Source organism: Triticum urartu, chromosome 5A (genome assembly GCF_056163025.1).
Source record: "Triticum urartu cultivar PI428250 chromosome 5A, HENAU_Tu73, whole genome shotgun sequence".
Taxonomy (NCBI): Eukaryota; Viridiplantae; Streptophyta; class Magnoliopsida; order Poales; family Poaceae; genus Triticum; species Triticum urartu.
Genome location: NC_141877.1, coordinates 578683257 through 578698443, shown reverse-complemented (window position 1 = coordinate 578698443; position 15187 = coordinate 578683257). Strand labels below are relative to the sequence as shown.

The 15187-nt window shown below is 42.5% G+C and overlaps 1 protein-coding gene across 1 annotated transcript; it reads left to right on the top strand.

Moving 5' to 3' along the window:
- Positions 1 to 12285: 12285 nt before the first annotated feature.
- Positions 12286 to 13874, top strand: LOC125506016 (uncharacterized). The gene is made up of 3 exons (XM_048670900.2): positions 12286 to 12547; positions 12670 to 12799; positions 12964 to 13874. Exons 1-3 carry the CDS (start codon positions 12412 to 12414, stop codon positions 13631 to 13633), a joined length of 936 nt encoding a protein of 311 aa, XP_048526857.1. The 5' UTR covers positions 12286 to 12411; the 3' UTR covers positions 13634 to 13874.
- The last annotated feature ends 1313 nt before the right edge of the window (positions 13875 to 15187 follow it).

Here is a 15187-nt window from a genome sequence, read left to right as displayed (position 1 = left end):
TACCTAGTTCAATCTCGTTACCGGTAAGTCTCTTTACTCGTTCCGTAATACATCATCTCACAACTAACATATTAGTTGCAGTGCTTGCAAGGCTTATGTGATGTGCATTACCGAGAGGGCCCAGAGATACCTCTCCGACAATCGGAGTGACAAATCCTAATCTCGAAATACGCCAACCCAACATCTACCTTTGGAGACACCTGTAATGCTCCTTTATAATCACCCAGTTACGTTGTGACGTTTGGTAGCACCCAAAGTGTTCCTCCGGCAAACGGGAGTTGCATAATCTCATAGTCATAGGAACATGTATAAGTCATGAAGAAAAGCAATAGCAACATACTAAACGATCGTGTGCTAAGCTAATGGAATGGGTCATGTCAATCAGATCATTCAACTAATGATGTGACCTCGTTAATCAAATAACAACTCATTGTTCATGGTTAGGAAACATAATCATCTTTGATTAACGAGCTAGTCAAGTAGAGGCATACCAGTGACACTTTGTTTGTCTATGTATTCACACATGTATTATGTTTCCGGTTAATACAATTCTAGCATGAATAATAAACATTTATCATGATTATAAGGAAATAAATAATAACTTTATTATTGCCTCTAGGGCATATTTCCTTCATGTGGATCACTAGATTTAGACATAGATCGTTCCCAATGGAATCTCACTTCTGAATTGAAATGCAAAACGCAACATACATTGTGTAAAATCAATAAGTCATCATATGGCTTATTGTTGGCGGTATAGTTTGGTACAACCGACGTAGTGAGTTCCTTATTCACAAGGATTACTCCTACAATGATGATTACCCATGCATGTTAAGCATGTGATAATCTATATGACGGAATCTTAGATGAAGGATTTAGGTAAAACATTGAGCACCTTCACTCATACATTATGGTACACTATGTTGTCTATATCCAAAATATATTGGAGAAATTCATTATGGACAAGTCTTATTCATCAACAATTATCATGGTTGTTCAATCTCTAGACATAGAGAAAGATCCATTAAAACATGAAATGATGGAGATGCGATATTGAGATGCAAAGTTACATATCCTAGTGCCATTGGACTCACCAAACACAATTGGTTGGGACTCAAAGAATATCTTTCGATATCTGCAAGGCATCAAGCATCTTGTCCTAGTTTTCAAGTTTAAGAGAAATCTGGACACCAATATCATTGGATAAATGAGCAGATCTCCACTATTTAGATTGTAGATAAGCTTTGTTTTCCTACTAGGTGTGGTAGCCATTTCATGAAAGTCTTCGAAACCGACCTTAGTGGCTACATCCACCAACCATGATCTCAAATATAATGTTGCTTATGTTGTTCGGATGCAAATAGGTTACATAGTAAGCAATGTCACTATATTACCCATCTTGCAAGTCAAATCATGTGACAAGCTCGTTGATTCGTTTATGAAGTCTCTACCAACTTTAACATTCCAGAAACATGTTCACGGAATTTGTATTCGATGGCTTCAAGATATGCAAGTATCGGGGGAGAATCTTCTTGAATTAATCATGTTCAAAGCATCATATTTTACTCCTTTTCCCTTTATGAGTTTACTACTATAGGTTCTCATCAAGGTTTTATAATGAGGTAATACCAACATGAGATCATATGTCATACTTTCTGTTTTTCCCACCGGGTTTTTTTAGGAAAGTATACACGACATACTTACTGTCCTCTAAACTCTATGTATTTTCCCATATTGAGTTAAAAGAGACAATTATCATGATATGTCATAACATTTTATCCTTATACTTTTCCCATTGGGTTTTAAAGGAGTTTTCAATAGCATATCAGATTGCACTCTTTTCCCTTACGAGCTGTCTCTCGAATTTTCTCATAATAGGCTTTTAACGAGTCGACATATGCAATACTTTCTATATTTTTTTCCAATGGGTTTTTTAAAGAAAGGTATACAAAGCATATTTAATGTTCTCCAAACTCATCAATGAGTTTTCTCCTTTTTCAAAGGTTTTTCTCATATGAGTTATCAAGGAGACAGTAATCATAATATGTTGCATCATTTTCTCCTTATTATTTTTCCCACTAGGTTTAAATGAGTTTTAGCAACACATCAGCGCTATTCTCCTCATATTTTCCCATAGAGTTTTTGGGGGAGACTCTCAAAATTGTACAAAGGATTTCTCAAGATGGAATATGAATATACAAGACACCTTCGGTGATGTTTAAGAATCCTTCAATGATGATCAAGAAGCGGTGTTGTACAAGGGGGAGTGTCAAGAATAAATTAGCACATGTCTATTGCTAATTAGCACATGCTAATTAACGAACTGTTGTTATCAAGGGGTGTGTCCAACCCCGAAGAGTCATGTCCCTTCTCTCTCTATTGTCAAAAGGCACCTGTTTTGGAGGGATGCCTCCGAACAGCCACCTCTTCTTCCCATCTCTTCCATATGTATATATACTTGAGAATCAATAGAAATAAGGACTAATCGTCCATTCACTTTCATTCAGTCTTGTTTTACTCTAACAGGCAGGAGGCAGCGTTCGTGCACAATGTGCTTAATGTGAGCCCTGGAAGAAGGGTCACCCACAGCACGCTTGCATGTGTCAGGCCCAATGCGCCTCTCACTCTCACTCACTGACGGTCACGATCACTACCTCAAGTGATATGTGTTGCTCATAGCAACACTTATCATACTGCTCGCCCACTAGGGCCCTCCACGTAGGCGGCCCATTAGCAACGGTAGGAGGAATCTGAAGAAAAAAACTAAAAGTGGTTCGGAAGCCAGAAACAACAACTACTACTCTACTACTCGAGTGTTTCCTCCTACTCCTGCTAATGGACCAGTCTTAAACAACCCAAAAAGGAAGAAAAAACGGTCCAAAAGCCAGAAAACCCCAGATGAAGAGAAATCCCAAAATCATCGAAATCACTAATTAAGGGGTACCATTGTAAAGGTCACTCCCACAATTCCAGGTTGCCACAAGTGGCGTCTTGCATGTGCGCCACCTGTCACAACCAGCGAGTTTTCCCTTTTCCCGTAGATTCTTTTATTCAAAACGTTCTATCTCTTAAACATGCATCCAAATCGTGAACCGTTTTATTTCTTGTGTCGAGATAATTGAAACTAGATCTCACGTTAATATGTTTCAACAAAAAAATTCCACGAAAAAAACCCAAAAAATGAGCCAAAACAACACCTTTTTTTCATTTTTCCCTTTTCCGAGAAGCACAACCGTGCCTCTCGCGAAAGCAAAACTGTGCCTCCATAAAAAGCAAATCTATGCCTTTCGCAGAATTTTTTTTCCCTCAGAGGCACAACTATGCCTCTCGCGAAGCAAACCTGTGCCTCCAGAGAAACAAATATGTGCCTCTCGCAGAATAAATAAAACTTATTTTTTCCTTCATTAAGCAAGCATGTTCCTCCACGAGAAGCAAACTTGTGCCTTTCACGGAAGAAAAAACACGTTTTTTTCTTTTCCAAGAGGAATGCCTCTCGCGAAGCGAACCTGTGCGCTTTCCTGAGAAGCAAATCTGTGCCTCTCGCGGAAGAAAAGAAACACATTTTTTGTTTTCAAGAGGCACTCCACGAGAAGCAAATCCATGCCTCTCACTAAAGGAAAAAATATATGTTTTTCCCTTTTTGGAGAGGCACAACAAACATGTGCCTCCATGAGAAGCAAATTTGTGCTTCTCGTGGAAGAAAGAAAAACATTTTTTCATGCAATTTTTTTTCAATTTTTTTGTCCAATACATAGGGGAGGCTAACAAAAAGCAAAAAAAAGCATCTAAAACCGAAAACGTGTGCAAAAAAAACAAAACACCAAGAGAGCGTCTAGAACGCGACACGTGGCGCTCTCTAATCCCATCCAAAGATGACCCTTGAAAGGCTCCCGCAAGGGGTACCTCTCAATTACCTTTTTTTGCATCCAAAAACATGCTTGCTTTATTCAATAGAAACGTTCATAGGAATACAATTCAAAGAAGGGGGGTTCATAAGCCACACATGGCGCCCCAAACCTAGACCGAAAGCATGTTTGGCGAGGCTATGAGCCTCTTGATTCGAGTCACGCCCTTCAAAGATGAAGGTACATTGCAGAAACTGTGCCGCCGTAGCTGTAATTTCCTTCACAATGCTTGCGTACATTCCTCCTATACCATGCGAGATGTCGCTCACCACTCCCTGGCAGTCCGACACGATGATCACATGTGATAAACCCAGATCAGTAGCCAAGGCCAGCACCTCTCTACACGCGAGCGCTTCAAGGGTTGCTGGATCAGTAACACCGATGCATCTGATAGCCGAGGCTCCCATATACGTGCCCTCCGAGTTCCTGCAAACAGCACTATAGGCTCCCTCATTACCTGACCGAGCCACAGCCCCATCCACTCTGACCTTAAACACACCTGGAGGTGGTGAAATCCACTTGGGTTTCGCTCTAACCGGACTGGCAGAAGTAACTGTTGGCTTCTTCGGCCTGCACTGTTCCAACTCATAGAGGTATTTCATGATAAAGCCATGAGTTTGCTGTGGGCTCTGGAAGATTTGCTCATGGAGTGCCTTGCGCTTAGCATGCCATATCGCCCATGGGCTAATCAAAACCTGAATAAATTCTGTCTCTGGTAGAATATCCATCATCTCAAAGATCCATCGTTTGGCATCTGGCTCCCTGACACTGTTAACTGCTTCAACAAGGTCATTATCTTGGAGGGCCCACACGCATCTCGCCACTATGCAATGCAACAGGGAATGTTGCCAGGAATCCTCCGCTCCACATAGACCACATGAAGAGACTGTTGACATACTTCTATGATTTAGAAGGTCAGCTGTTGGGATCGATTGTAGCGCCAGACGCCATAGGAATATTTTTAATTTGGAAGGCACATCTATCTTCCACAATTTCGCCCAAGCTTTCTGCTCACCCGCATCATTTGATGAGTCGGATCGTTCCTCTAACCATGCTTCACGCCTTAGCTTGGTCGTCACTAGCATCCGGTATGCAGACCTGACCGTAAACATACCATTTTTCTCATATACCCAAGACCAAAAATCCTCGATCTGGCGAGTGCATAGCGGGATAGCTTGAATTGCTAAAGCATCCGTTGGGATAAAAATTTCTGCAATTGCTTCTCTATCCCATTCTGCCCCGGGAAGGATCAAATCCCGAACAAGTTGTGGTGGATTGGCTATTCTGCTCATGATTGGCCGCATGTTATGTGGACGTGGTAGCCAGTTATGTTGCCAGATCGAAGTGCTGTTCCCATCGCCTATTCTCCTTATCAGGCCTTGGTTTAGCGTACCTCTCAATTACCTGCTCTCTCTCTCTCTACCCGAGGATTTCCTCCTACTCCCCTAATGGGCCATCCTGCCAGGAGCTCTTTAGTGGGAAAGCACTATTATAAGTATTGCTATGAGCGATATATATCATTGAGGCGGTTCGGCGCGGCAGCAGCGGAGCGAGGACCTCCATGGGCTGGCCCAGTAAGCCAATCTCGTGGCCAACTCATGGCCTATATTAGCATAGTGGGCATTTTGCAACAAAAAAAACAATGGGCAATACCAGCCCAAACTTTTGGCATCTAATCTCCGTGGCGTCTATTTATCGCATTCAGCGACGGAAGGGATCTCTCACTGAATGCGGCACAACATTTAGGCCGGCCCACTTCGCGCCTAGTTAAAGAATAAAAGGGGAGGGAGAAGGAGAGAAGAATCAAACACACGTAGCCACCACGCCGCGCTACTGTTCGCGTTAGGTAAAGGGGGCGCGTCCTACTTGAAACGAGTCAAGCAGGTTATTCTCCTTTTTTAAAATTTTGTTGTTTTCTTTTGTTTTTTTCTCTTCTCCGGGTTTTTTCATTTGTTTCTTTTTTTTCATTTTCCTTTTCCTTTGGTTTATTTTGTTTCTTTTGGGGTTTTCAGTTTTTTGGTTTTTCTTTGTTTCTTTTTGTTTTTCACTCTACATTCTTATATACATGATCAACATTTTTTTCAAATACTTGTTCAATATTTTAATATACATGATCAACATTTTTTAAATACTTGTTTAACATTTTTATATACATCAACAACATTTTTTGAAATACTTGTTCAACATTTCACAAATACTCGTTCCATGTCTTTTCAAACTAGCAAGAGGCCCATGCGTTGCACGGAACATCAAGATGCATTTATACGAGTTGTTTATTTTTTAAGAGACAAAGATGAACGAGGAAAGGCCTTATCTACAAATGTGGAAAGGGATGTGGGTATGTTTTTGCAAAATTTGCCATAGTTTTGATGGAGCACAGACTAGCGAGATGCTAAATTGTGCAAGTCACGGCCCGATCTTTCACGGTATTTGCGAGACAGCAATAAACGGCAGCAGCAACCGTCGCAGAATAAAACAAACAGACGACGAAGAAGAAAAGCCTTTGGATCAAAACGATATAGCAAGAAGCCAAAGGAGTAGGCTTGTACCAAATATTGATACGAGATCAACAAAGGAACAGCAACAACGAAACTCTAGGAATCGCAAGAACGCATCTTTGGTGCCCCTCGCCATGAGGCATTTTCTGGTATTTTCTATTCAACTCAAAACTAATCTGCATACAAAACTCAGGACACTACCTTTTATATCCTAGTCATACCAGCCGTAAGGGCCTAAACTACTAACCAACTCAAAGTCTCAAACTAACACGGCGATCCTCTCCTTTTACATCTTGGAGAGAGAGAAAAAAAACAAGCTAACTAGCACAACTTGTACGTGACCCTTGTATTCTAGTATTCCTTAATTAGGAACCTAATTAATCATTTGGCCACGCTGATAACACATGACTAATTTAAAACAAAGAAACGACTTATTTACTTGCACGCTTGAAACTACTTCACCGGACATGAAATACTACCAATATTAGTGTACTTTGGAGGGGTTCTGAAGTTTGGCTTCACCGTGTCCTTCTTTGGCTTCATTGGCGAAACCTCAAAGCGGAAAGATCCAAGCCGTAACATAGTCGGAAGATTATAATGTGAAGCCTCTGGTGTACTTGCATCAGAACAAATGGATGTGCTTGTTTTCTGTTGAACACTTGGAGTCGCCCCAAGTAAACATACGGCATTGATGCACACATCATCCTCTCCCTCTTGAATCGAAGACGTCCTCAGCTTTAAAGCAACCTTTGAGATCTTCTGTTGTAGAGAAACATTAGCATCTACATTGATGGCATTGGCAAACATTGGTCTCAACACATTCCGTTTTCCATTATCCCAAAATGAATAAGTGTTAGACCCCCCATCATGTGTGGCTCCATGATCATATTGCCATGGTCTTCCTAACAATATATAGCATGTATCCATTGGCAAAACATCACAAATCACCATATCAGTATAATCTCCAACAGAAAAATTCACACGGACCTTATGAGTAACCTTCAACTTCCCTGTATGATACATCCACTCAACACGGTGTGGCTGAGGGTGCTTCCATGCAGGTCACCCCAAAGCTTCCACCAATCCCTTGCTGACCGCGTTGGTGTACCTTCCTCCATCTATAATCAACTTACAATTGGTGTTATTGACTTTGCACCGAGTCTGAAAAATATTCCAACGTCCCTTATTCTCAACGCGATCCTCTTGCACTCGTTGCACCATTAGTGAAGGATATGATTCAGCAGCTTCAAAATTCGCAACCACATTTTCAGCATCCTTAGATTTTTCACTAGAAGTGTCAGAAACTGCCTCTTCATCACTAGCGAATGCATAGCCATCTCTCGTGAGCAACACTCTTTTCTCATTAGGACATTCACGCTTCATATGTCCCCTTCCTCCACACTTGAAACACTCTATGTCACTAATGCGTCCGGTTGACTGTGCACTAGAATCAACCATCGACAGTCCTGATTTTGAAGCATCCTTTTGCACCGGAACCATGAGAGCGATTTGATGATGTCGCCCTGGAGCTAGGACCGACATCCTCATTCTTATGCTGTGAGCGTCGCCATGTGTTCAAAGTGGTATTGGGAACTGTGTTGACTTGGCGTCGCTTAATCTGCTGTTCCGCACGCACAGCTTGGTGCACAAGATCTTGTATGTTGTAGTAGACCACCATCTCAACACGATCCTGCACCTCGATATTCAGCCCGTTAAAGAAACGTGCCATGGTCGCCTCTGGATCCTCTGTTGTCCCTGTACGTATCATAAGCAATTCCATCTCCTTGTAATATTCATCAACACTCATATTACCTTGAGAGAGTCGTTGCAATTTGTTGTACATATCTCTTTTATAGTGCCCAGGAACAAAACGACGCCTCATGAATTCTTTCATACCTCGCCAAGTCGTCGGGCGATGTCTTGAACGACAAATTTGATTCCACCAAATTAGCGCGTAACCGTTCCAGCAAGTTGAACTTTCTTCTCCTCGCTATAATGATGGGCATCAAATATTTGATCAACACGCATTTCCCATTCCAAATAGCCTTCTGGTTCGCACTTGCCGGAGAACGAAGGGATTGAAATTTTTATGCACCCAATTCCATCATCTAAAGGCACACGCATAGCTTGACCAACTCGGTCATGCACTCCACCACGAACGGAAGTTTCAGGACGAGGCTCATAATGTCGTGGTCGTGGCGCGTACCCCGCCTGGTCAACGCCATCATCGAAACCATCATCTCCAGCATGAGGTTGTGCTGCCAAACGGCGATCATGCACGCCGGCATGTCCGTCGCGAACTGGTGGTGCATAATGCAATGGAGTAGCCGGAGCAGTCTGTGGTTGGGCAAAATTCGTCGCCGGCATATTGATGATGTCTGCCAAACCATCGAACCGAGTGATCAGGACATCTATCCTTTTGCCGAGTGCATCATGACATTGCTTGATGTAGTTGCATGTGTGATCAAAACCATCCCGGATATTTTGAGGGATATCATCCGCATACACTGGACGTACAACTTCCTCAGAATCAGCAGCAGCCTCGCCATCCTTGTTGACCGAGGTTGACATCTTGATCAACGTCGTACCGTGAACAACCTTAGCTCTGAATACCACTTGATGGAGCACAGACTAGCGAGATGCTAAATTGTGCAAGTCACGGCCCGATCTTTCACGGTATTTGCGAGACAGCAATAAACGGCAGCAGCAACCATCGCGGAATAAAACAAACAGACGACGAAGAAGAAAAGCCTTTGGATCAAAACGATATAGCAAGAAGCCAAAGGAGTAGACTTGTACCAAATATTGATACGAGATCAACAAAGGAACAGCAACAACGAAACCCTAGGAATCGCAAGAACCCATCTTTGATGCCCCTCGCCGTGAGGCGTTTTCTGGTATTTTTTTTATTCAACTCAAAACTAATCTGCGTACAAAACTCAGGACGCTACCTTTTATATCCTAGTCACACCAGCCGTAAGGGCCTAAACTACTAACCAACTCAAAGTCTCAAACTAACACGGCGATCCTCTCCTTTTACATCTTGGAGAGAGAAAAAAAACAAGCTAACTAGCACAACTTGTATGTGACCCTTGTATTCTAGTATTCCTTAATTAGGAACTTAATTAATCATTCGGCCACGCTGATCACACATGACTAATTTAAAACAAAGAAACGACTTATTTGCTTGCACGCTTGAAACTACTTCACCGGACATGAAATACTATCAATATTAGTGCATTTTGGAGGGGTTCTGAAGTTTGGCTTCACCGTGTCCTTCTTTGGCTCCATCGGCGAAACCTCAAAGCGGAAAGATCCAAGCCGTAACATAGTCGGAAGATTATAATGTGAAGTCCCTGGTATACTTACATCAGAACAAATGGATGTGCTTGTTTTCTGTTGAACACTTGGAGTCGCCCCAAGTAAACATACGGCATTGATGCACATATCAAGTTTGCTTTCTATCCGTCAGATATAGATCAGATGGTCTATATTACAGGATGATAGGCACACCATCATCACCAACTCGATTTTTTATAAAAGTGTTTTTCAATACATATATAGAATATTTTAAAGTATAAACAAAAGTACAAAAATGAAACATAACACATAAAAAAAAACTGGAAAAAGAGGCTATGGTCTCCCGTGCTCGTGGGCCGGCCCAGCTCGCTCGCCCCTTCAGCGAGTCCGAAGCCAGACTCGCTGAAGGCCCGCCCTCTAATCTTGACCATAAGCGCCACATCTATACCTCAAAGAAAAATGTACCTCAGCCCAGTTTCTTCGCAGCGACGCAGTCTTCTTACGAAAAAAAAGGTTAGTTGGCAGTCATCCCGCGGCACCATGATTTGTCGTCCCTTCATCTCTTTTAGGAAAGGCAAAAGATGAGCAGTTTCTCGTGTGAAATAGGGGGCAGCCAGCTAACTGACAAACTTTGTCTAATCACGCCCACCATTTGAAGTTACTTTCAGAGTTCCCATTCCAAGCTACTTTCACAGAGATCCTTCAGAATTCGACTGACGGCTAATATAATCATAGTTTTCCTGCAATTTCTGCAACGTCGTTTTCTCGTGTCCAGATTTGCTTCAGTCAGACCTCTTCAGCCTTCACATTAATGACACCATGACACCCGTTGGAAATTAGGAATCAGAAACTGAGTCTTTAAGAAAAAAGCCAAAAGATATGGTAGAATTTTCAACCCTAAAGTGGACAGAAGCTCAGTTTGTCCTGCTACAATTTCAGCGGACAGCCCACACCTTTCTATCCAATAACCATTTAAAAGGCTGAAAACTTCAAATGGAGAATAGATGTGCATATACTACTTCAAACATCAAAAACTATCCTGTCTATGACCGATGTGCAGTAAAAGGCAAGATTAAGTACTATTTTCAAATCAATACAGTAAGCAATTAAGTTATTTATCAATCCCAATACCATTTTTACAAAAAATGACATTACATGATTAAGTTATTTATCAATCCCAATACCATTTTTACAAAAAATGACATTACATGAGCAGAGCTCAAAATGCGAAACATAAATATCATCACGGATTTGTTAAGTAGAATGGAGAGAAAAAAAATACGACCAAATGAAATCTACCGTGATGCAAGCCAGCCTACATCAGCATGCATACCACTGACACCATAGTACCCTACCATTGATAGTGACTGAAGAGATCCAGGGGGGAAGGGGTCAATAAGTGACAAACGACAATGGTGTATTTCAAACTACTTGAAATCAAGCAAATTATTTGACTTTAAAGTTCTCCGCAAAGTGAGCATAATGGAGACACATTAAAAATGAGGGTGATATTTTTTGCAGTGATATGACAGGGTACTTACAGGGTTGCCCCTGGGTATCCCTGAAAGGCACGCACACATCAAATGGCTCCAAGAGTATAGCTTAAAGTTTTTACAAGGGGACAGTATGAACAGGACAGCTGCCAGCAAGAATCAGAGAAGATGCAATCTAAAGATCAGATCATGCTAATAAATTATGGCACGATGTAATACTATATTAGGACATCCCACAGTCATAGACGGAACTACGAGATAAAACAGCATCCGATATTGTATAGATATATCAGCAAGATGTTGTGGTTGTTGCTCGTGTATGCTAATGCCAACTTATTATGCTTTTACCAAATGTTATGTCAAACCAAAAAAAGGATGGGTTCCACCCACCATCCAGAAGAGGAAAATATTTACCAGTATCTATTGCGTCCACATTTAGAGACTTCTGATGTACAATTAGCGTGCCATTTCTTGGAATATCAATTCAGTGCGTGTGTGTGTGAAAAAACTTGTTACTACTTCTCTTCTACTAAAGAAAAAAACTAACTCCATTCCATAACACCTGACTTCTTAAAACAAATGGGATTGGTCAACTGAAGATAATACCTCTACATTTTTCATGAAAAACTATTTCACAATTTTTCAATTATTTAACTTTTAAACCAACATGTTGACATAAAAATAACAGTAAAATTTGCACCCAGACCATGTGTATAACTTCATGTATACTTTTGGACAGGTCACGAGGAACGGCGGGAGTATTTTCCAAACAAAAAAATAGCACGAAGATCAAACAACAGAATATGCAAGTGAAGTATAGCCAAATGAGAAACAACGCATGAACCAATGGAACCATACTAGATAAGAAGATCTCACTAAGGTCCCTACGGTGCACCAAGACCAAGTTCATGGATAGGCCGGCAACCAGTGCTGATGGACGCATGATGGAGATTCTAATCCAAGGGAAACAACAATTAGAAAGAAAGCAACCCAGATCAGACCACCACAAATTAAACCGTATTTTATTACCACCACACGCAGCCACCTTTTCCCATGTCAATAATACACCTCGTCTCCCCTGCCTGCCTTTTGAGCACATAAACCCACCGCCCACACCATCATCATGCCTAACCAAGTTTAGGCCCTAACCAAAGCATCCTCCCGTCCCCTCTCACACGAGAGCCCCAAAGCTAGAAGAGGAGGAAGGATACCGCCATGGGGAGAGCTCCGTGCTGCGACAAGGCGAGCGTGAAGAAGGGCCCATGGTCACCGGAGGAGGACGCCACACTCAAGTCCTACATCGAGCAGAACGGCACCGGCGGCAACTGGATCGCGCTGCCACAGAAGATTGGTATGTGCTCATCAGAATTGCTGAGTACGATGTAGTGATGCTGCCAGTAAGCGGTAGTGATAAATTGATGATAGATAGAAGCTAATTAGGTGTGCGTTCTTGTGTCTCTGGGGCATCCACAGGTCTGAGGAGGTGTGGAAAGAGCTGCCGCCTCCGGTGGCTCAATTACCTCCGGCCGAACATAAGGCACGGTGGATTCTCAGACGAGGAGGACAGGATCATCCTCAGCCTCTACATCAGCATAGGCAGCAGGTACTGGTACAGTTGGTCTCACCTGTCTTGTCAATTGTATGATCAACTCAGCTGTAGGATTAGCTGCAAACTGGTAGGCAGGCACATGGGTGTAGTACAATCTATTACATGCTATCTATGATCTAAGTTCTAAACATATCATGCATGCCTTGGGTTGGGCGTAGGTGGTCGATAATAGCTGCACAGCTGCCGGGGAGGACGGACAATGACATCAAGAACTACTGGAACACAAGGCTCAAGAAGAAGCTCTTCGGCAAACAGTCGCGCAAGGACCAGAGGCAGCACCAGTTCGCACGCCAGGCAACGAACAGCGGGCATAAGGAAGAAGCCAGCGAGGGCGCAGCCGGGAACAATGGCTTTGCTGCTGGTGCTTACAATTGGCACCAGCATGCAATGGCCATGCCGTCCCGTCCGATGCCAGGTTCAATGGTGGAAGGCAATCGTATCGGAGAAGGCGTGGATGAGTCCATCCGGAAGCTTCTGTTCAAGCTAGGAGGAAGCTCTTTCGCTGCCCTGCAAGCCCCGCCGTGCCTTCCTCCACCAATGTATGGGGAAGCTCCAAACTTCGTGGCGCCATCGGTGCACACGGCCCCGCTAAACGAAGGTGGCATCCACTGTTCCGGCGTGCTGCCTGCACTGGAGCTGGACGAGAGCTTCCAATTCAACCAGGTCAAGCTGGACGGGCTGGAATGCTTCTTCGGCATGGGGGACCAGAGCATGAGGTGGAATGAAGTGAGCCCCTTGGTCTGCCCTAACACTACTGTCGCATCCAGCTCCCAAGGGATGCAGCAGTACTGCCTCGCAGAGGAGCCCGTCGACCTTGGGATGCAGTAGCGAACTAGCTATTGGTGTTTGTTCTCATGTACATGCATGATTGTGGATTTTGTGGTGTAAATTTGTAGCATTCATGGGGAATGGTGAAAGATGATGAGAGCTCTGAATTAAGAACAATAATGTCTCTCACCACTCCTAGATGAGAGATGCCTTGTTTTCAGGCATCTCTATGTGAGTCTTGTATTGAAATGTTTTTTTCCCACTACCAGGTTACTGCCTTACAGAAACATTTACAGTTTTAGATTGTACTTGTTGCTATGTTAGTTTATCTGGTCTATGTGTGATATTTGTACCGAGTGCCAACCCTAGTGGCTAGATATTTGTTTGTGTGTTCACTAACAGCATAGACAAAGTTTACTTGCAGCATGTGCAAGGTTTGCCTAATTTTGGTCAAAAAGACATGGTCTATAATACATGAGACATTCGTGGACTTAATAAGGCATGTCTGTAAAGCATCAAAATCGTCGTTACGAAGTTAGAGAACCTAAGTATAAAGTGTAAACATACGTAATTTTACACGTCTTTTTGGCGCATGACAGACATAGGTTGAAAATGACTTTCCAATTTTTTGACAGAAATTTATCTACTTGAATTCAAATTAACGTTCTAGTGATTTGGCAAAAATGGATTTTACTATAAGTTACTGAAAGGACTTCCTTGATGACACTACTACTTATTAGTTTGTGTAAGTTGCTCACACTGTGTCAATCTAACCATATAGACAAAACAAAATCGAAGTGCGGTACTATGGAGTGTGGAATGATGAAATGGAAACTTCATTTATCCGGTCATCATATGTAATTATCAAAAGTTTGCTTCTACTTCACCTGTTTGATTCCATATCTTGCATTTCCAGCGTTCATACTTGAAAGGGCTACTAGGTGCTATTTCTCACTAGCCAATGGGACACAACACTAAACTCCTTCCACAGAAAAACTATAGTCATTGCTTGACTTTTGTTCAAAAAATGATTAGTTGTCAGCATGTCACAACAGATAATAGACCATATATCCAGGTATACTAGCTACCATAAACCAGTATTCTCTACAACTAAATAAAATTTCAGTTCAAAGAACTAGTGTCTGAAGGTAAAAAAGGACATGACTTCACAATCATTGACACCAGATATTGATCTAGAGAGAATGGTTTTGCATGTTTGCATGCTTTTCCAAGCAAATTAATGCTGGCATACATGAAGTAATTGTTGGTACTCTTGTTGTATAATAGGAAAGCTAGAGGTCTTATGTGTAAAAGTGAAACTCTGTAAATATCTGTACTGAGGATGAATGGATGAGGTTGCCCCGACCAGAAATTCCAGTGTCTTCCCCTTCTCTCACCTTCGACTCCTCTCTGATTAGGTGTGTGTTCCACAACATGGTATCAGAGCAGGGTGGCTTGGGGGCCTAATTTGCGGTGGTGGAGAGCTGAATCAGGGCTGGGTTGGTCGGCTGTGGTGGAGGAGTGTGACTGGCGGCAGTTGAGGCGCAGCGCTGGTCAGCAAGGGCGCGTCGGACGTCAACAGGCAACGAGGTTCAGCCACTGCGGTGACTCGAT

Excerpts from the sequence above, each read along its gene's own strand:
- LOC125506016 (XM_048670900.2), top strand. The coding sequence starts at position 12,412 with ATGGGGAGAGCTCCGTGCTGCGACAAGGCGAGCGTGAAGAAGGGCCCA. Across the intron at positions 12,548-12,669 it reads CGCGCTGCCACAGAAGATTG|GTCTGAGGAGGTGTGGAAAG; the intron begins GTATGTGCTCAT and ends GGGCATCCACAG. Across the intron at positions 12,800-12,963 it reads TACATCAGCATAGGCAGCAG|GTGGTCGATAATAGCTGCAC; the intron begins GTACTGGTACAG and ends GGTTGGGCGTAG.